Genomic DNA, 22,170 nt, shown 5'->3' on the forward strand with positions numbered 1-22,170 from the left:
AGGCTATAGAGTAGATCCTGTGTCAAAAAAACAAAACAAAACAAAATTTCCCATTAATTCATATACTACCCATTTCCTTCCCGGAAGTCTCCCTACCCTGTGAAGTCCCTACATGCTATGTTGAGGTTCAACTGGGTCTGTCTACCTCACTGTGGTCACATCAGACAGGAACAAGTTTTCCTTTTTCTTTCTTTCTGTCACTTTCTTTTGGAATTTGGATGCTGGCTGAATCTAAGTATACCTTTTCTGATTTTGTACAATATTTCAGGATCCAGCCTTAATATTATACCTTCCCAGGAGAGAGGCTACCATCGGCACAGGAATGAATCCAGATGCACGAAGCTCTTTCATCCAATTCATTTATTCATCTGCTACCATTATTCAGTCACCCATTCAACTCTCTCAATTCTTTTAATTCCCTCAATTTCACCCTCTTTTTTTCAGGACTGGTCTATATCTTATCCCAAGTAGCAACACCTCATGTTTTGTATACAACACAAGATTGCAGGGTTTCCACCAGAGGTTTTCTGGCAATTTTATTTGCAACCCAAAAGGAGAGAGATAAGAGTGGAGTCAGTTAGCAGTTGGAATAAATCAGAAAAGGAATTTATGTGCTAGAAATACATCCTTACTGTGGTTAGGTGAAAGCATTATGAGTCTACCATAAATGTGTTCAACTAGAAACTTACAGGTGATGGGGTAGAGAAAGTCTGTAGGTCACTAAAAGTTAAAACCATCACTTTTTTCCTCTGCCACCAGTTTCCAGACAGGGTGGGGGAAGAGTACTGATACCTAGTCAATCTGCATCACAGCTTGAAATGCCTGCTGAGATGAAAACCCCTTTGATCTAAGAAGTTCACTGGGGCAGTGAGAGAGAGAGAGGAGGCCTTGATTTACACAAGAAACAAAGCTTGTTCATCCAGAGGGCAGGCACTTGGCCTGTGAGACAGCTTGTCTCTAAAAGGACATTTTATCCTAGTTTGGGAAGGGGAGGGGGATTCAGGCATCTAGCAGATAGTCTGGTAGCTATCTGTTCCTTGTTTGTCTTTTAAAGTTTTGTTGGGGGTAGGCTCTATCTTAGGAAGTAGCTCAGGGAGGATATTTGCAAAAGGCAGATACCCAAAACAAATGCTAAAGAGGGGGCCTGGAGCTCAGAGGCAGAAGGTTCTGTCTACATGACTATCCAGGTACTTTGAAATGGAGGTTCACACACACATATACATTTTAGAAGAATTATGAACACAAGGAATTCATAGCAAGGCACAACTGAATATTAAACTGTTATATTACCAATACTCCATGCTAATTGTCTTCCCACTCAACTGACCCTTATAATATACAGCTGGACTTCTATTTCATATTCCTGTGGCTCACCACATTCTGATACTTTAGGTTTCTTACTTTTTCTAGATATGCCCCCTTTTCTCCATGTGGAAGTTTGTTCACCATACGTCTGACCTCCTTGTCTTCTTAAACAACATGATTATATTTTCCCTTTACTCCTCCGTTCTTTTCCTCTGTGAGGTTGCTGAGTTATATATGTCCCTGAACTTGGAATTTTCCCTCATAACTTGAATAGATTATCTTTGAAATTTCACTTGAGTCACATTATTAAAATCTTTTATTAATGAGATTAGAACCCCAAGAATAGAATACAATAACCAAAGCATCACAACTCTGAGATATCAATGTTTATGCAGAGGAACGACAAGGAATTCTGAGTTGGAGTTGTCCTCATAAGGGAGGCATTTGTAGCAGCCTTCCACAGCTTCCCACCAGCTTCTTGTAGTCTGAGCCTTTCCAAGAAAGGTGATGTCAGATACCCAGGGTCCAATGTGGCAGAAGATGAAGAGAAGAGCTGTGGAGAATCACCTCTCATTAATAACGTACACATTGGCTTTTCTGGACCAGAGGTGAGTGTCCGGGCTCGGCCTAGACCCCATCCCTGGGCACCAGCCACTCCGGGAAATACCTGCCCAACTTGGCCCCAGGTTCTGGCCACTGGGCAGGTTCCCTTCTAGCCCTACCGGGAAGGCTCCCCTTCTCCAAGACCCCCGCCAGACCCTGCAATCTCCACGCCCTGCCCCCACATCCATCCACCCGAGACCCCAGCCACTTCCTGAGACTTATAGACTAGCTCCCAGCTCCCATCCTGCCCCTAGACTTCCCTTCTGGACAAGAGAGCTCCCATCATGCCCCGGACTTCCTGTCTGGACAAGACCTCCTATCCTGCCCTGGAGTTCCCATTTGGACAAGAGAGCTCCCATCTAGACAAGAGAGAGAGACTTCCTGAATCTGTCAGCTCTGTCTGAACCAAGTGCGCTGATAAGACCAAGAACAATCCACAGGGAGATGGGCAGATGTCAAGGCAGAAGTACATACAACAAAATGAAGAGCAATACAGCATCACCAGAACCTAGCCCTCCTCCAACATCTAGACCTGAACATCAAAAATTAGAAGAAGCAGAAGAAAACAGCCTTATGAATGACATCATGAAGAAGCTAGAGGTTTGTATAGAGGAAAAGACAAAAAAAATGGGAAGAATGCTATACAAAAACTAGAGGAAAGGACAAATAAAGTAGAAGAAAACAATAGCCGGACGGTGGTGGCACATGCCTTTAATCCCAGCACTCAGGAGGCAGAGGCAGGCAGATCTCTGTGAGTTCGAGGCCAGCCTGGTCTCCAAAGCGAGTTCCAGGAAAGGCACAAAGCTACACAGAGAAACCCTGTCTTGGAAAAAAAGGAAAAAAAGAAAAAAAAAAAAGAAAAGAAAACAATAAAGTCCTGGAAGAAAACAATAATGCACTGAAAGAAAATCATGAAAAAGCAATGAAATAAATGAAGGAAACAGTCTAAGACCTGAAAAGGGAAATAGAAAAGATGAAGAAGACACAAACAGATGGAATGTTGGAAATAGAAAATCTGAGTAAATGATCGGGAACTTCAGACGTAAGTATAACCAACAGAATGCAAGAGATGGAAGAAAGGATCTCTGGTGTTGAAGATACGGTAGAAGAAATAGATTCATCAGTCAAAGAAAACACTAAAACCAACAAAGTCATGAACCAAAATATCCAAGAAATTTGGGACACCATGAAAAGATCAAACCTACGAATAATAGGGATAGAAGAAGGAGAAGAATACGAACTCAAAGGCACAGAAAATATATTCAATAAGATCATAGAAGAAAACTTTCCCACCTTAAAGAAGGAAATGCCTATGAAGATACAAGAAGCCTATAGAACACCAAACAGAATAGACCCCCCCAAAAAATCCCCTCACCACATAATAATTAAACAATTAAACGTACAGAATAAAGAAAGAATATTAAGAGCAGCTAAGGAAAAAGGCCAAGTGACTTATAAAGGCAAACCCATAAGAATAACACCTGATTTCTCAATGGAGACTCTGAAAGCCAGAAGGACCTGAACAGATGTAATGCAGACACTAAGAGACCATGGATGCCAGCCTAGACTAATATACCCAGCAAAACTTTCAATCATCATAGACGGAGTGAACAAGACATTCCAAGACAAAGCCAGATTTAAACAATACTTATCCACAAACCCAGCCCTACAGAAAGCACTAGAAGGAAAATTCTAACGTAAAGAAGTCAGATACACCGTTGAAAACACAGGCAATAGATAAAACCACAGCAGTAAACCCCAAAGAAGAGAAGTACACACACACTACCACCAAAAAATACAGGAATGAACAATCACTGGTCATTAATATCCCTTAATATCAATGGACTTAATTCACCTATAAAAAGACATAGGCTTACAGAATGGATACGAAAGCAGGACCCATCTTTCTGCTGCATACAAGAAACACATCTCAAATTCAAAGATAGACACTACCTAAGAATAAAAGGCTGGGAAAAGACATTCCAATCAAACGGTCTTAAGAAACAAGCAGGTGTAGCCACCCTGATATCCAGCAAAATAGACTTCAAACTAAAATCAATCAAAAGAGATCAAGAAGGGCATTACATACTCATCACAGGAAAGATCCACCAAGATGAAGTCTCAATTCTGAACATTTATGCCCCAAACACAAGGGCACCCACATATGTAAAAGAAACATTACTAAAGCTTAAACCACATATAAAACCTCACACGTTAATAGTGGGAGACTTCAACACTCCACTTTCATCACTGAACAGATCTCCCAAATCGAAACTTAACAGAGAAATAAAGGACTTAACTGATGTCATGACTCAAATGGACTTAATCAATATCTACAGAACATTCCATTCTAGCAAAAAAGAATATACCTTCTTCTCAGCACCCAATGAAACCTTCTCTAAAATCGACCACATACTTGGCCACAAAGCAAATCTCAACAGATACAAAAGAATTGGAATACCCTTCTGTGTTCTATCAGACCACCATGGTTTAAAGTTAGATTTCAACAACAACAAAAACTACAGAAAACCTACAATCTCATGGAAACTGAATAATGCTCAACTGAATCACCAATGGGTTAAGGAAGAAATAAAGAAAGAAATTAAAAACTTCCTAGAGATCAACGAAAATGAAGACACCACATACCCAAACTTATAGGACAGTATGAAAGCAATGCTAAGAGGGAAATTCATAGCTCTAAATGCCCACATAAAGAAGTTGGAGAAATCTCACACCAGTGACTTAACAGCACACCTGAAAGCTCTAGAACAAGAAGAAGCAAAGTCTCCCAGAAAGAATAGACGCCAGGAAATTATCAAAGTGAGAACTGAAATCAATAAAATAGAAACAAAGAGAACAATACAAAAAATTAATGAAACAAAGAGTTGGTTCTTTGAGAAAATCAACAAGATAGACAAGCCCTTATCCAAACTAACCAAAAGATACAGAGAGAGCATCCAAAACAACAAAATCAGCAATGAAAAGGGGGACATAACAACAGACATTGAGGAAATCCAGAGAATCATCAGGTCATACTTCAAAAACCTCTGCTCCACAAAACTGGAAAACCTAAAAGAAATGGATAATTTTCTGGATAGGTACCACATACCTAAGTTAAATCAAGACCAGATAAACTATTTAAATAGTCCAATAACCCCTAACGAAATAGAAACAGTCATTAACAGCCTCCCAAGCAAAAAAAGTCCAGGATCAGATGGTTTCAGCACAGAATTCTACCAGATCTTCAAAGAAGAGTTAATACCAATACTCTCTAAATTGTTCCACACAATAGAAACAGAAGGAACATTACCAAACTTCTATGAGGCTACAATTACCTTGATTCCTAAACCAAACAAAAATACAACAAAGAAAGAGAACTACAGACCGATCTCCCTCATGAACATTGATGCAAAAGTACTCAATAAAATACTGGCAAACAGACTCCAAGAACACATCAAAACAATTATCCACCATGATCAAGTAGGCTTTATCCCAGGGATGCAAGGGTGGTTCAACATACGAAAGTCCGTCAATGTAATACACCATATAAACAAACTCAAAGAAAAAAAACCACATGATCATCTCACTAGATGCAGAAAAGGCATTTGACAAAATCCAACACCCCTTCATGATAAAGGTCTTGGAATGATCAGAAATACAGGGAACATACCTAAACATAATAAAGGCAATTTATAGCAAGCCAACAGCCAACATCAAGTTAAATGGAGAGAAACTCAAAGCAATTCCACTAAAATTAGGAACGAGGCAAAGCTGTCTGCTCTCCCATACTTATTCAATATAGTACTTGAAGTTCTAGCCAGAGCAATAAGACAACATAAGGAGATTAAGGGATACAAATTGGAAAGAAAGAAGTCAAGCTTTCCCTATTTGCAGATGACATGATAGTATACTTGAGTGACCCCAAAGATTCCACCAAGGAACTGATACAGCTTATAAACACCTTCAGCAACATAGCAGGATACAAGATCAACTCAAAAAAATCAGTAGCCCTCCTTTATACAATTGACAAAGAGGCTGAGAAGGAAATCAGAGATACATCACCCTTTACAATAGCCATAAATGACATAAAATACCTTGGGGTAACACTAACCAAGCAAGTGAAGGACCTATATGACAAGAACTTTAAGTCCCTGAAAAAAGAAATTGAAGAAGATGTCAGAAAATGGAAAGATCTCCCATGCTCATGGATAGGCAGGACTAACATAGTAAAAATGGCAATCTTACCAAAAGCAATCTACAGATTCAATGCAATCCCCATCAAAATACCAACACAATTCTTCACAGACCTGGAAAGAATAATACTCAACTTCATATGGAAAAACAAAAAACCCAGGATAGCCAAAAGAATCCTGTATAATAAAACAACCTCTGGAGGCATCATGATCCCTGACTTCAAGCTTTACTATAGAGCTACAGTAATAAAAGCAGCTTGGTACTGGTATAAAAACCGACATGTGGACCAATGGAATCGAATTGAAGACCCTGACATTAATCCGCACACCTATGAACATATAATTTTTGACAAAGAAGCCAAAAGTGTACAATGGAAAAGAGAAAGCATCTTCAACAAATGGTGCTGGCATAACTGAATATCAACATGTAGAAGGCTGCAAATAGATCCATATCTATCACCGTGCACAAAACTTAAGTCCAAGTGGATCAAGGACCTCAACATAAATCCAGCTACTCTGAACCTGCTAGAAGAGAAAATAGGAAGTAGTCTTGAATGCATTGGCATAGGAGATCACTTCCTAAATAGAACACCAGTAGCACAGACACTGAGAGAAACAATCAATCAATGGGACCTCTTGAAACTGAGAAGCTTTTGTAGAGCAAAGGATATGGTCAACAAGGCAAAGCAACAGCCTACAGAATGAAAAAAATTCTTCACCAACCCCACATCTGACAGAGGACTGATATCCAGAATATATAAGGAACTCAAGAAATTAGACATCAAAATGCCCAACAGTCCAATTGAGAAATGGGCTATAGAACTAAACAGAGAATTTTCAACAGAGGAAACTCAAATGGCTGAAAGACATTTAAGGAATTGCTCAACATCCCTAATCATCAGGGAAATGCAAATCAAAACAACTCTGAGATACCACCTTACGCCTGTCAGAATGGCTAAGATCAAAAACACTGAAGACACCTTATGCTGGAGAGGATGTGGAGCTAGGGGAACTCTCCTCCACTGCTGGTGGGAATGCAAGCTTGTACAACCACTTTGGAAATCAATATGGTGCTTTCTTAGAAAATTGGGAATCCATCTCCCCCAAGATCCAGCTATACCACTCTTGGGCATATACCCAAGGAATGCTCAACCACACCACAAGAGGACTTGTTCAGCTATGTTCATATCAGCATTGTTTGTAATAGCCAGAACATGGAAACAACCTAGATGCCCTTCAACTGAAGAATGGATAAACAAAATGTGGTACATATACACAATGGAATACTACTCAGCAGAGAAAAACAATGACATCATGAGGTTTGCAGGCAAATGGATGGATGTAGAAAAAATCATCCTGAGTGAGGTAACCCAGACTCAGAAAGACAAACATGGTATGTACTCACTCATAGGAGGATACTAGATGTGGAACAAGGATGACTGGACTGCTACTCACATCACCAGGGAGACTACCTGGAAAACAGGACCCCAAGAAAGACATGGGGATCACCCAATGATGGAGAAATGAATGAGATCTACATGAACAGCCTGGACATGAGTGGGGGTAATGAAGGGCGAGGGTCGAGGGAAAGAGAGCTTGAGGGAGTGGGAGATCCCAGCTGGATCAAGAACAGAGAGGGAGAACAAGGAATAGGAGACCATGGTAAATGAAGACCACATGAGAATAGGAAGAGGCAAGGTGCTAGAGAGGCCCACAGAAATCCACAAAGATACCCCCACAATAGACTGCTGGCAATGGTTGAGAGACAGCCCGAACTGACCTACTCTGGTGATGGGATGGCCAAACACCCTAACTGTCATGCTAGAAACCCCATCCAACGACTGAGGGAACTGGAAGCAGAGATCCATGGCTAGGCCCCTGGTGGAGCTCCAGGAGTCCAATCGGTGAGAAAGAGGAGGGTTTGTATGAGTGAGAATTGTTGAGACCAAGGTTGGATAAAGCACAGGGACAAATAGCCAAACGAATGGAAACACATGAACTATGAACCAATGGCTGAGTGGCCCCCAACTGGATCAGGCTCTCTGAATGGATCAGATAGTCGATTGGCTTGATCTGTTTGGGAGGCATCCAGGCAGTGGGACTGGGTCCTGTGCTCATTGCATGAGTTGGCCGTTTGAAACCTGGGGCTTATACAGGGTTGCTTGGCTTAGCCTGGGAGGAGGGGACTGGACCTGCCTGGACTGAGTCTACCAGGTTGATCTCAGTCCTCGGGGGAGGCTTTGCCCTAGAGGAGGTGGGAATAGGGGGTGGGCTGGGGAGAAGGTGAGGGGGGCGGGAGGGGGGAGAACAAGGGAATCCATGGCTGATATATAGAACTGAACTGTATTGTAAAATAAAATAAAATTAAAAAAATAATAATGTACACAATGTACCTTAGTGCTACAATGTCCCTGGTACTGCTCTCCTACTGTCCAGAGTGGATGAGATGCCCATGTCATAAAAGTGTCATCTAAGCCTAATCACTGAGTCACACAGTCTTTCTGAGTGTCTATTTCTATTCTTTGTGATAACAGAGAGACCAAAGCAGGAACATTCCTTATTACAGGTCTTTGGTACTTCTAAAAATTGGTCCATAATATAGATAGCTGTTTCCCATGAATCCTAGCCTTCCACTTACTGTGGTGACCTCCAATAGGGACAGTGAGGACAATACCCCACATCCTACTTAGGGCCCTGGTCTTTTAATCCTTTAGGCCTTTTTGGATGGCTTTGTTGATCCTTGACTGAAAGCTTCCTGCAGAATACACACACTTCCTGGGAGCTTGGAATGGGGATGTCTCAAAGGGTGTTAAGAGATTCCTGAGGATCCTCAGCAATATGTCATCACAACAGATGGTAAAACTGTTTCACAAATACTTTGGCCCTCCCACTGCCCCTGCCCTTTCTTTGTTAGTCCAAAGACTGATAACCCCCTGGTGGTTTGAATAAGAAATATTCTCTACATTCTAGTATATTTGAATGCATGGTTCCCAGTTGGTGGTACTCTTTGGAGAGGTTTAAGTAGTGCAGCCTTGCCAGAGAAAGTGTGTCACAGGAGGTGAGCTTTGATCTTAAAAAGTCTTGTGACACTTCCAGTTTATTCTCTGTTTCATGCTCTCCACTGAAGATGTGAGCTCTTAGCTCCCTGATCTGTCTTCATGCCTCTCAGGATTGATGAACTCATGCCTCTGGAACAGTATGGCCAAATAAATCCTTTTTTTAATAAATTAATTTCCTTAGGATGTGTTGTCACATTGACAGAACAGTAACTAATACAGCCTCCATCCCTCCAAACTTACAATCAGGCCTTCTGCTTCTTGTGCATGTAGATGGCAATGACACCAATTACCAGTAGCAGTTTGGGTCCAAGGAGCAGAGCTACAAGGATTTCAGCAGTATCTGATATCTTCAGTTCTAGAAATCAAGGGTAGGAAAAAATTTAGAGAGGACACAAGGAGTTCATCCTCAGGGATCTTTAACTGGGCCGTTTGTGGATTCCCAAGTACATTAAAGCTCTGAGGAGTTTGCATCTGTGCCCTATCCCAGCTTCAATACCTCAAAGCAGAAGATATGGTAAAAAGATTTCAAGTTCCCCATTGTCCCTGCCCCAAGTCACCAAGTTTCCTTCTAGAGAGACTGGGTAAGAATTTGTACTCAGTGCCACATAGCACCTGCTTTTATGAACATAAGTTCCCACAAAGAAGCTGAACCTTCAAACTGAACTTTCGGTAATGATTATTAGCTTCTTAAAATTCAGTGAATTAGAAAGTTTGGCATGTTATAGGTCCAGAGCCAAATTATCTTGGACTATATACAACCTTTTTAATAGCCATATATTACCTTCCTCTGTACTTGACATAACAGCTTATGTTACCATTAAGTAAATAATTCAGAATATACAAGCAGAATATGTTTTCCTTTAGAATGTATTAATATTAACTTAGCAGATCACTAGTTTCTACCAACCTAGATACTAAATGTGTCATCAGATAGAATCTGAAGCCTCTACTAGGGTTCTGTGATGTGTTGTAACCCACTTCTTCTGTGTTTCCACCAATGTATTGCAAAAGTGTCTTGACTTATGACATTCTTTGTTCAGTTCCTGCAAAAATTGTGTAAAAGTTATTACACAGTGGCTTTAGATGTGATCTAAATCTGTGTTCCTGGGCCTTGGCCACCCATATTTGATCTAGAATGAACTATTCAGTTTTAGGATTATTATTTCTTCTTCAATGGGGAATCTAATCTGTAGGTATGGTCACAAGGTTAGTGGGATTCAGAGAAGCTCCTCACTGCTGGTATTTAGATGATCCCTGGGACACTGTCCTTAGACAAGACAAGTTCATCTCTCACTTACCCAGGAATAGCTGTGAACAAGACATGCACATGAAGATGACACATTGAGAGAAAGAGTTTACAGAGTGCCTTGTTTAGATAAAAGAATCCTGGAAAAATCCAGATTCTTGGGGTAAGGGAGCCTGTTGAAGTGGTAAACAGCCTGATCAAGCCACTTGCTGAAAGCATGCAGATGAGGGACAAAAATTCTGTAGATGAGTTTATCAGAATAGATGTCAGGGTTTGGTGCCTCAGCCATTACATAGCCCATGCCCACCCCAGTGTAGATGCCTTCTAAAATTTGTCTGTTGTTCAGGAAGTAGTATTTTTAATTTTGAAATTAATCAAAGATTAAAATTTGGTTTTAGGGACAGAAAGAGTCTGGTTAGGTTGTGTATTGGTTGTAGTGTTTGCCTCAGATGTAAGGTAAGCTTAGGTTACTAGGTTCAATAGCCAACACATCAATAACAACAACTACAACAACAACAAAGAATCAATTTTGTAGCCAATGCCTGTAATACTAACACTAGGGAGGCAGAAACAAGAGGATCAGAGCCCAGGTTTTCTGAGACTCTGTCAATAATAGTTTTAAATGTTCATGACCTGCAACCTAGAATTCTAGGAAGAGCATTTCAGCCAAGGAATTGTGTAGATATGGTTGACCTGTTGGTGAGTGTGTTGAGCATTGTCTTGGCTGTTAATTGAGATGGTAAGCACCACTCTGAGTGTGGGTGACACCATTTTATTAGACACAGGGCTTTATACAGTGTTTAAGAAGTGTAAACAAAGCAAGGTGAACATCGTACCACAGATAGTATGGTTGCATTTGTGTGTGTGTGTGTGTGTGTGTGTGTGTGTGTGTGTGTGTGTGTGTGGTGGGTGCTTTTGACTTTGGGTGTGATGTTAGAGTCCCTGAATTGACTTTGCTTGTGTAGCAAGCTGAATAATATACTTCTTTGCCTGGGTTTAAAACGAAACTATAACATTGCCTGAAAACACAAACAAACAAACAACAATGACAAAGCAAACAAGAATCAAATTAGTCTTGATAGTGCCTTAGGAAGAAGTAAACATCCAACTTGATGCAGCAGAATACAAATATAAATTCTATTGTCTCTTCCCTCCTGTTCAGCCTGAAAGAATTCTCACTGGCCATCCCATGCTCCAGCTCTCTGAGGGGTTGCTGTGTCTTTTGTTGTCCTTGCACTATGATCCCATGGCTCCCTGTGTTACACAGGCCCTTTCACATCTGTGTTAATATCACAGTGTTCTGGAAAGATAGGCCTTCCCACTTTAACCATAGAGTACCTCCTTGTGATTCTGATATGGAAGAGCAGTCTGGGAAATGTACTCAAACAGGAGAATTTGTAATTTGATTACTGAACTGTCCGGCATTGAAGATCCCAGCACTAATGGTCATTGTTCCCAGGGCTTGTTGTAGAGATGTAATTTTTTACACTAAACTGGCAGACAATAGTTATCCATAGAAAGGTAATTCTTTTGCATCAAGCATTGAAGTGAATTATCTCCCACCTCGAGGAAACCAACAAGACCAAACTAAACCAGGAGCAAAGAGAATGAAGGAAATACTATCCTTAGAGTAGCAACAAAAGCCTAAGTAAACTTCCCATCAAGAGAATAGAATCTCAATTTGGGCCGTAGGAAGGCAAGTTAAACTAAGACATGATAAAGGGTTGGAATAATTGTTCCTTCAATGCTGCCCTTTTTCTTCCCAGCATTCCTTCCCCCAATACAGTTCTTCCTAATTGAACTGCAGTGAAGTTCACCTTTCTGGGGCTTAATTAAGAAGGGACAACTTTTTTTTGGTTTTTGGTTTTTTTGTTTGTTTTTTTGTTTGTTTGTTTGTTTTTCCTATCTTCCTTTCAGGGCTTGCCAGAACCCAAGCTTGATTTACCTGGTACCATGTATGGGCTGCACTACTATTTTCTACAGCTCCCTCCCCACCTGTTGTACACCATGTGTCTGGACTCTGTGCTGGCTAGAACAGCATGGGAGTTTTTGTTTGTTTGTTTCTGTTTTTGTTTTCCCATTCTTTTCTACATTATCAACCTCTGGGAATCTGATGAGACTTAGACCTTGCCTACCGAAGAGATTTTTCACATTAAGATGTAAAATTCTCTAGTAAAATTCAAATTGGGCTTCCAGTCCTGAAAGTCCATTCTTAAATAAATGGCACTAAGAATCCCAAGCAAGACCCCAATTTCCTTTATGTTATTTGGTGACCCATGAGATATTTCCACAAATTCTTTTAAGATATTGAAGAGAGAAGAGTAGAAAATCAATGAAATAGAGACTGAAATTATGGATATGACCACTAAAAAAAAATTTTGTTTTGGAAAAGGAAAATATTAGAAACTTCCAAAAAGACTGATGAAATGAAAGAGATATGACAAGTTTTCCATATCAGTACTTATAGAGGAGCATCACTATACACACATATACACTTAGACTTAAAAAGGACACTATGATTATCTAAGAAATTATACAGCAGAAGTTTGAAAATTCAGCTAAAATGAACAAATTTTAAAGTTCTAGTTCTAAATTATTTGTTATTGGGCAAATTGAGGAGCATGATACTTTTTGAAGAACCTAATTTTGTGGTACACAAAAGTCTATAAGGTAATTTTGAAAATACAGTCTATTTGAAATACTGTCTATCAATTAATTTCATTGAATGTGATGATGGTATTAGATTTGAATGAAAATATCCCTTTTTATCTGAGCACCTGAGGACTGTATCTGCAAGTGTATGAGCACACAGGACAAATCCATCAGAGTGTATGACTATGCAGCATCTCCATAGTTCATATTCTAAGAGAGCTGATACTTGCTAACTTTGACTCTTTTAATGTTGATGTAATGGGTAATTGGGCAACCCATTATTTATCCAACAGATGAGGCTCACAACAAAGGATGTATGACAAGAAACCAGAGTTTTTAAAAAGTCTTGGGCGTTGAGTGTCACAGCTGGTGTTTCATGAAAGAAAAAATAAAACAAATTCATATAGAGTGGTCTCTATCACACTGTAAGTCCTAGTATAGTCCCCAAACAAGATAAGGGGAAAAACTTTACTAGTAAAATTTGCCTTGGATACTGTTGATGACCTTGTACCCAAGGATGTTGGATTTCCCTTTAGTATATTAGACTAGGTCACATGGTCTCAGAGCAAGAACTCAACATCCCTATTGCTTCCCCATCCCTAGAGTCCTTGTCTATAAAACTGATGACTCATTAGATGACCAATGAAGGCAAGAGATGACAGACAAATTGAAAGCTGCATGTACTAAGTGTGGAGTCAGGGTCTAGATAAGACATTTGTCCATTACAACAAAACAGGATGAAATGAGGCTCCTGTTATGACGACTCACAGTCAGTTGGTTCCTGATCCACACTAAGTCTACAGGTCATCAGGAGGCACATTGAGATTACACTCAGGAGGTAGCATAGGACACGAGTGAGGACCCAGATATTCATGGAAAAGTGTAAAATGGAAAGGAGACAGGGAAGATATTGAAAAGGAAGAATATGGAAATGAAGATATAACAAATTTTAGGTTAAAAAAAGGCAAGAGACAGGATTCTAGGGTAAAATGATGCCTTCCTGTCTCCATTATTTAATATCTGTGAATGTCAGCACATCAATGGAGAGATGCATGAGACCCTGGAGAAGTTGGCAATGAAAGCTAACTTTAACATTCTATTCAGTTGTAGATATTAGGATTATCATACAATAAGCAAAATGCTACCTTTGACATGCAAAAAAAGAGGAAAAATTTGCCAACAGCCAAGAAGGTGGGGTGGAGATTCACCAGACATGGTGCCAATACCTTGTTCCCTCTGCTGTGCACTGATCACCACAGTGTGGGTTTTTAGGACAGCTGGCTGTCTATCATGCTCAACTTGGCAGGTGAGTAACATGTCCTCCTCATAGGCAGATACATTCACCAAGCGCCAGCTGGTCCAGCTGTAGCTTCCATCCTTGTTTACTGTGAACATAGAAGGCTCTTCTATCCGGGATACTTTTCCATTCTCTAACCAGGTCAAGCGAAGGCTCGAAGGGTAGAACTTATTCACCTGGCAGGTGACACCTATCAGATTCCATACCATTGGTGGTTGCTGGCTGATCTCCATAGTGGGTGAAACTGAAACAGCAGAAGCAGAAGCTGAGACTTCAGAGCCAAGCACAGACAGACCCCAGAGGAGAGGCTGAAGTATGGAGGAACCAGCCCCCTTGCAAGTTCATCCTGGGACAGGATGAGTATTTGTGCCAGAGTAGAACCTCTAAACATAGCTCCTGACACATAGGTGCACAGGGTGAGTGTCGTAATAAGGGAAGTCAATAAGCACAACTCCCAAGGACACTGGGAAAATAATAACAATAGTAAAATACATAAAAATACCAGGAATGAGGGCTGTGGATCATAATCAGTACAGCTGTAATTTCTTCTGTTAAAATAAATACAGTTTCCTTTCTGTGCTGACCATAGTCTATGATTCCCATCCTCATATGGTATGCATGAATTTTTGCTGGGAACTGTGGACCAAACCACTCTGAACAGATATGAGCTTGAACTGGGATTCAGCGTCATTTACCTCGGATGGTGTCAGACAAGTTGGCAGTCCCACGGAGAGGGCCTCCTTGCAAGGTGACATGGGCCACCTCACAGATGACTTGAGAGTGGACATCCTGAGGGCTCAGCACCACCTGGGCTGTGCTGGAGAGATTGTAGGAGACGCTTTCTCCTTTGGGGTCCACAGTCGTTCGGAAGTGAGGGAGCTCATTTCCATCTTTGAACCACTTAAGTGTGATGGTCCAAGGAAAGAAGCCATGGGACTTGCATGTGAAGCTCACTGTCTGCCCAGGACTAACTCTGCCTGCAGGGCCCGAGACCACAGGAGGAGATGGTTTAGCTATAAAGAAGCATGTAGACAAGGATGTGATTGTGATGCCACCACTGTTGACATAACATTGTGAGGAACCTTCATAAATATTATTCCCATTGTTATTGTTTACTGTGGTGGTTGGGATCAATGCCAGAGCTTCAGCCATACTGAGGATCTGCTCTACTTCAAGATGACAGCTGTGTCCTAGACACGACGTACCTTAACTGTTTATCCTCCTCATTTTTTTTTGGTTATTGAAAAATTTTTTTGGCAGGGTTTGTTCTGGTCCTTTTTGGGTGTCCCTTATTCTTTTATCTCTAGAGTTTGGCAAAGATCCCCAACAGTAAATGAGGAAAGGCAAGGCCAGGTAGAATTCTCGGCCTGGTCAAAGGAAGGCAATTACCAGTGTATTTTAAACTTTCTATCATCTGCTCCTGCTGGTTTCCATTGGAAACCTAGCAAATCTAGGGGAAATATTTGTAGATTTACATCTACAGTAACCCAGGAAATAAATGACAGCACAGAGGTACTACAAAGCTGGAGTCCTTCCTGCTTCCCCAGTTGTTTGCTTTCTTTCCTGAACTACATGCTAGTAGGTCTCGTCTGTGCTGAGTCTATATTTAACATTGAGAGCTCAGTAGTCTGCATCTCTAAATGGGCTTCAGTTGGACTTAATTTGAGATTGAAAACAGTGCTTACCCTCTGCAGAAGAAGCTAAAGGTGGTTCATTTCCTAACTGTTAATCACAAGAGAACAGATACGAGCCTGTTGAGCACAGAGTATACTCCCTGGTTAAAAGCACACATATGGGTGGACTAGCAGGAGGAAGGCAGTGTGCTGTGTAGATGTTTTATGTTGAGGTTATCATGTGTAACAGGCTGCATTTGGAAATACCATACACATGTGTATTTGTATATACGTGACTCCTTCTCAAATATACATCAAACCATGAGTGTAAACAAGTGTTATTTGAAGTCAAGCTATCTAAACACAAGCACACCTGACACCTGTTGTCCCTACAGGTTTGAGGGGCTATACCCAGTCATTATTTATCATTTATTATTATTATTTATCATTTATTTATTTATTATTATTTATTATTTATCATTATTTATTATTCTGTCCATCTTGACATTTCCCAGTTTCCTGTGACCAAACCTTTGGTGAGATTAATATCAGAGTCCATTTGGGTGGACAAGTAACACAGACCAAAGGACAAAGCTCAACCTCAAGAGGTGATTAATTTGAATCCTATTCTTTAGCTAATAAGCATCAATGTCCCCTTTCATGAAAACTGAATAAAAACATCACCATAGAAAGATGAAAATGAAGGTAGAATCCCATGCCTAAGTGTGTACTTACAAATTCTATGTATCACTGCAGTTGTTACTATATGTGAGATCATATATTTATTCTTTGCCACTTCTGTTAGCTGCAGCAAAATCCATGAAGGCCCAAGATGGCATATCTCTAGATTGTTCCTGCCCTACTCTGAAAAACATATATTGCCCCGGCCAGCAGGGCTTAAATGAGTACCCGACCACCCTAAGGACAGAATGTAGGGACAGGAGATACAAGAAATACACCAAGTCTAGATTCTGATCAGGGTGCCACTTTATTTTTCTCCAGGAGAGTTTATATAGTTCCTGCAGGGTGGGGGGAGCAAGAAGCTGTCATCTGCATAAGGTGGGGCAAGCTAACAGGATGTTTGTATAGGATGTCCACAGGGTGAAAGGGTCAAGGGCTCTGACTCAATGTCCTGTTGCTAGGCAACCTGACTGTAAGACAATCCAGTTCCTTGTCTTATGGGGGTCTGTATTTTTCCACTAACTAGAGATTCTATCCTTGTCCCTGACACTATAGAAGGAGCAGAGCCTCTATTCCAGTAGTTCTCAACCTTCCTAATGCTGAGACCCTTTGATATAATTCCTCCTGTGGTGGTGACCCCCAACTATAAAAATTTATGTTATGTTAATATAAAAATTTCTTAGTGATCTTCTTACTAAGTTGGCCAGTGGCTTTTACTGTGCATTCAGGACCACAAAGCACTTCCTTCAAAAGGGCTAATTATAGAGAGCAGATGACCATAAGAAAGTGGAAAGACAGAACTCAGTGACATACTGTGTCATTAAGGTAGAATTCTGAGTAATAGAAATGTCTGGCCTCAGAAATTGTTCTCCTGCAGTCCTGTGCAATACAGGGAAGTTGTATACCTGAGGCTGGAGTTGAACAGCATTCTGCCTTGGTTGGATCTTAGGGATCCTGGGGTCTCTTCCCTGAAAAATGTCCCTGGCCCATTACTTGGGCTTTGTGTGCAGGAAGCTGGACCCTGCTACTCTAAAGCAAAAGAGGTTTTCATGCCTCAGCTTGGTGACCTAATGTTTCTATCAAGGGAAAAATCACAAATATCTCCTGTTGCTTCAGAAAATGTATATCTGGGGATTTTAAACCCAAGCTGAGTATTAGAACATTTTGGAATCATTTGATATTTCACATGCCAAAACCCATATCAGACCAATAAAGGAACATGGATCTGGGATTTTTCTCAGTGTCCCACGTTAGTCCAAAATGAAAAATGAAGCCTGGTTGAGAGCCACCCCCCACCCCCACTTAATAGATAACTAAGGTCTGGAGAGGGAAAGTGAAAATCCAAGTTCACATGGTTTCTGGGTAACAAAGCTCACAAGATGAAATATTTCCTCCATGTCAGCAGTTTCTCTAAATATGTTACATGACTTCATTCATTTAGTATAGCCTGTCTATACACTATGCTAGCAGGGAGAATCTGTCATGTGAGGCTCCTGTGTGGACGGTTGTCCTGGGCACATATTGAAAGTAGCAGTGCTGGGATGCTTATTGGGATGCATATTCAGGCGCTTACTGTCAGTCCTCTGTCCTGCAGACCACTACACTACTGATGCCCTGTAATGACCCTGATATCGCCATCTGGGATTCATTCATAACATTGACCATGGAACTTGGCTGTCATCTTCACAGAAAGGGAAACTGAGGACTACACAGAGAGCAAGGTTTTCTCTCCCATGGCTTCTTGATGCCAGTCTCTCAGCAACTTTGTGGATAATCATATCACCCAGGAAAGTGGGCACAGTTGTATACATTCTACAGAAAGGGAAAATGTCCTTCAAATTCAGTAAGTTATCCAAGGTTGTACAACCATGATGCCACTTGGTTTGGGGGGTGCTGCTTTGCCAGGTGCTATACAGAGGGAGTAGCCTTTCCCTCTAAAGGATCTGTGGTCATCACCATAGATATGGACACTGAGGCTGAAACAGAGACTCTGTTCTCCACTTCCCTCTGTGTCTCAAAGGCCATTTCCTGTGCCCTCACTTTCATTTACCACAACAAAGCAACTGTTCCCACTTCTGTGACCCTGCCACTGACTCTGCCTTTTCTCTAAGAATCTAACTAGAGGAATTCTAGGCCAAATCGCTGTTCCAGGTAATTCCAGAAAGGAGTCTCTTTTTCCAGGGCTCCTGCAAAACCTGCCTTTTTCCTTATTCCATGAACAGACCACATTATCAAGACTGGACACAGGGGGCAGCTTTATTTTATGTCTGCTGCTCAGAGAGAATAAGCAATGTAGGAGGAATACCATGTATGCTATGTTAGTCTATGAGGCAGAGTGCTGTAGTCAAATTTGATTCTTTCTCACCTGCTCACCAGTCATATGATCTCTATGATCCTCAGGGTTTTCTTCTCTACAGGGAAGAAGTGACCTCTCCCCTACAGCACATGGTTAGGTAAAAATGACATAACAGATGTGTGGCACATAGCACACTGCTATTTAACTGCCCTCTTTCCGTCTACTTTCTCATCAAGGGAATCCTAGGGACAATGACATGCCAGGTTAATGTCGTTTCACTGGAGGTCTATTGATTGCATCTTGACTGAGACACTTGCTGGTTGGAGCTGTCTGGGCATTGCATTACAGAACATCAGTGTCTTTACTTATGACGTCTAGACTGTCAGGGTGAAGCCACTCCTCTTGTCTCTCTCTGTTGAGGGACTGTGAGAAGACTTGCTATTCCATACCCAGGTAGGAAAACAGCAATATCTTTAAAAATAATTTACCCTCAAATGCAGCAGGTCTCCTCCAGAGGGCATGTGCTTATTGCCAGGAATGTGGCTACACAAGTTCACCCACTGTGGCACTGCTTTAGTGGCACAAATTGAAACAAATGAAACATTCAGGATCTGATATCTGAGTTAATGTATCTCTAGCTGTGGCACTATGGTGCTTTGTTTACACAGGGGAACAGTTCTCAGTTCTAATATGGAGTGAGGGTATGGCTGACATTGGGATAGATTTCCCATTACTACTATTAGCATCTGATTGTGAGGAACATCCGAAAATCTTGGGGAGTTGATGATAAATGGAAATGCTGCCTGAGTCTGAGAAATTCTGACTCAGCATCTGCTGTGGATGATTGATTGATAAATAAAACACTGATTGGCCAGTAGCCAGGCAGGAAGTATAGGCGGGACTAGCAGAGAGGAGAATTGAGAGAACAGGAAGGCGGAGAGGAGGGGACGCCAGCCTGCCGTCCGGGGAACATCATGTAAAGGCAGCAGGTAAAACTACGGAACACGTAGCAACATATAGATTAACAGAAATGAGCTGAGTATAAGAGTAAGAGCTAGACAATGGTAGGCCTGAGCTAATGGCTGAGCAGTTTAAATAATATAAGCATCTGTATATTTATTTTATAAGTGGGCTATGGGACTGCCCCAGCTTGGCGGGACCCGGGGAGAAAAACTCTAGCTACAAGCATCTCTTATGCACCAGGCTCCTGTGTGGAGATGATGTTCATTGCTTGGACAGCAAGAAGCTGGCCCGGAGTCAGATGTGGATTCAAGGCCAGGTCCCAGCACTAACTAGCTATGTGATTATGGACAGGGTACTGGAACACAGGGCTCACATATCAAACATGGCTGGACAGGATAGTCTGGCTGTCCTTCATGATGTAAAATTGCCAGAATCAAGACTAAGAAATAAGATTTCTCGCCTCTGTCAGGAAGTTCAAAGTGAATGTCCTGATGCCTACACTGGTGATCTACATGGAGACACCCTCCAGAACACAAGTCTACATTGCCCAGAACCTTCAGTGCCTGTGAAGTAGGATATAGAAGGTTTCCAGGCAGACCCAAGACAAAGGTCCAAACCAATGGTGACAGATTCCACAGTGAATGTGGGCGAACACCAAAGGATCTCAGTGTGCTGTGGATGAAAAGAAAATGAGAAAAGCACACTGTGTTCTGGCCTTGCCACTCTCTGCCTTGATGTGCTTTTCCTCTTGGGAGGAGGAGACACACATCTTGGGTTAAAAGCTCCTCCTTGCTTGCTTCTTGACATCTCATTTGACATCTAGAGTGGAACTTGGCATACAGTAGGCCCAGGTTGTTTGGGCAGAAAGAGAAGACTTAATCAATAAAGGAAATATACTCTGGAGGCAGTAGGCCAGGTCTGACTCTGTCACTGAACAAGGCAGTCAGCTCTCAGGAATTTTATGGAACCACTAGGCTGGGACAGATTGAGAAAGGTAAGGACTGCTAGGCAGGCAGACCAGGGCATGGATTTAACCCCATTTACCAGAAGGGGGAATTCTAGCAAATAGCATGTTCTCTCCTCTCCTCTGCTTCCTTGTCCACAGTTGGGGTAAAGTCACCCTATGAACATGAGGGTCACTTCCACACTTGCTTCTTTCTTGCTGCTCACAGAATCTTGGGCACATTTTGACCTGTTGGAGATATCAGGGATGAGGAGGACAAAGCAGTACTTACCAAGCACATACAGCACTGTGCCTCCCCCAGACCGAAGCTCCTTGTCAGTGTCTGCTCTGTTGATCTTCACACAGTAGTAGGTACCAGAGTCAGCAGGTGTAACATTACTGATGCGGATGGAAAAGTCCAGATTGTTTCTCTTTGAAGTATCTGCAATTTTTGTGACTCTGGGGAACCGTTCTCCTGTGAAACTATATATTAGGTGCCGACTCTGCCCTGTACCCCTGAACCACTGAATGGGCCCCACAGGGAGCAGGGAGGTCACAGTGCAGTTCAGAGTGGCTGATGCTCCAGCAGAGACAGAAACCGACTTCTCAGACTGAATCACCTTCAGGTTCTCCCTGATATCTCCTCCTGCAGGAAACATCAGTCAGTACTTATCCTGATGGGAACCCAGAGGCTCCACTAGTTTGTAATCATATACTGCTACTTATTAGAGCTCAGCATGATGTGATCACAGGTCCCCTATCTGGGGCCTCTTAACAAAAGAATGTAACAGACAAGGAAACTGAGTCACAAAGACTCTGAGAACTCGGCAGTATTTTGACTGAAGCCCCAATTCTGTTTAGAATTCTCATTCTTCATCCAGTATCTGGTTTTCATTTTCTGTGCACATGGCATGAGCACTTATTTTATAATAGTATGGGATGTGACTACATGACTCTTCTAGACCAGAGAGATGTAAACCTAAGTGCTAGGTATAGTTAGTGAGATGTACATTTGATTACAAGATTCTAGGTCAGGCCTCCAGGTCTTTATGGGGTTGCTTTATCAGGTGGATTGATAATGCCATAGATAGATCCCAATATGCAATAACATACACCTTAATTAGAGAAATAAAACCTCACTTTAAGTTATAAATTCTTAAAATATGTATTATAATCATTAATTAGTTAATTAATTTTATATGTATGAGTATTTTGCTTCCTTGAATGTCTGTGCACCAAACGTATACCTGGTGGTCAAGGAAGCTAGAAGAGGGTGTCACAGCCCTTGGAACTGAAGTTTTATATAGTTATAAGTCACC

General features: G+C 41.4%; 2 protein-coding genes across 2 annotated transcripts in view; both read right to left on the bottom strand.

Moving 5' to 3' along the window:
• LOC131903374 (signal-regulatory protein beta-1-like) overlaps positions 1 to 21,619 on the bottom strand; it is a 91,211-nt gene extending 69,592 nt beyond the window's left edge. Inside the window, exon 1 of the mRNA XM_059253913.1 lies at positions 21,144 to 21,619. Coding sequence (XP_059109896.1) covers positions 21,144 to 21,510 — 367 coding nt within the window. The 5' untranslated portion in view covers positions 21,511 to 21,619. The remainder of the gene's footprint in view (positions 1 to 21,143) is intronic.
• Positions 1,604 to 21,617, bottom strand: LOC131903375 (tyrosine-protein phosphatase non-receptor type substrate 1-like). The gene is made up of 5 exons (XM_059253914.1): positions 21,525 to 21,617; positions 20,953 to 21,100; positions 15,051 to 15,368; positions 9,401 to 9,515; positions 1,604 to 1,858 (listed from the first exon to the last, which is right to left on the bottom strand). Exons 2-4 carry the CDS (start codon positions 21,092 to 21,094, stop codon positions 9,403 to 9,405), a joined length of 573 nt encoding a protein of 190 aa, XP_059109897.1. The 5' UTR covers positions 21,095 to 21,100; positions 21,525 to 21,617; the 3' UTR covers positions 1,604 to 1,858; positions 9,401 to 9,402.
• Positions 21,620 to 22,170: the final 551 nt, after the last annotated feature.

This window comes from Peromyscus eremicus, chromosome 2 (genome assembly GCF_949786415.1).
Source record: "Peromyscus eremicus chromosome 2, PerEre_H2_v1, whole genome shotgun sequence".
Lineage (NCBI taxonomy): Eukaryota > Metazoa > Chordata > Mammalia > Rodentia > Cricetidae > Peromyscus > Peromyscus eremicus.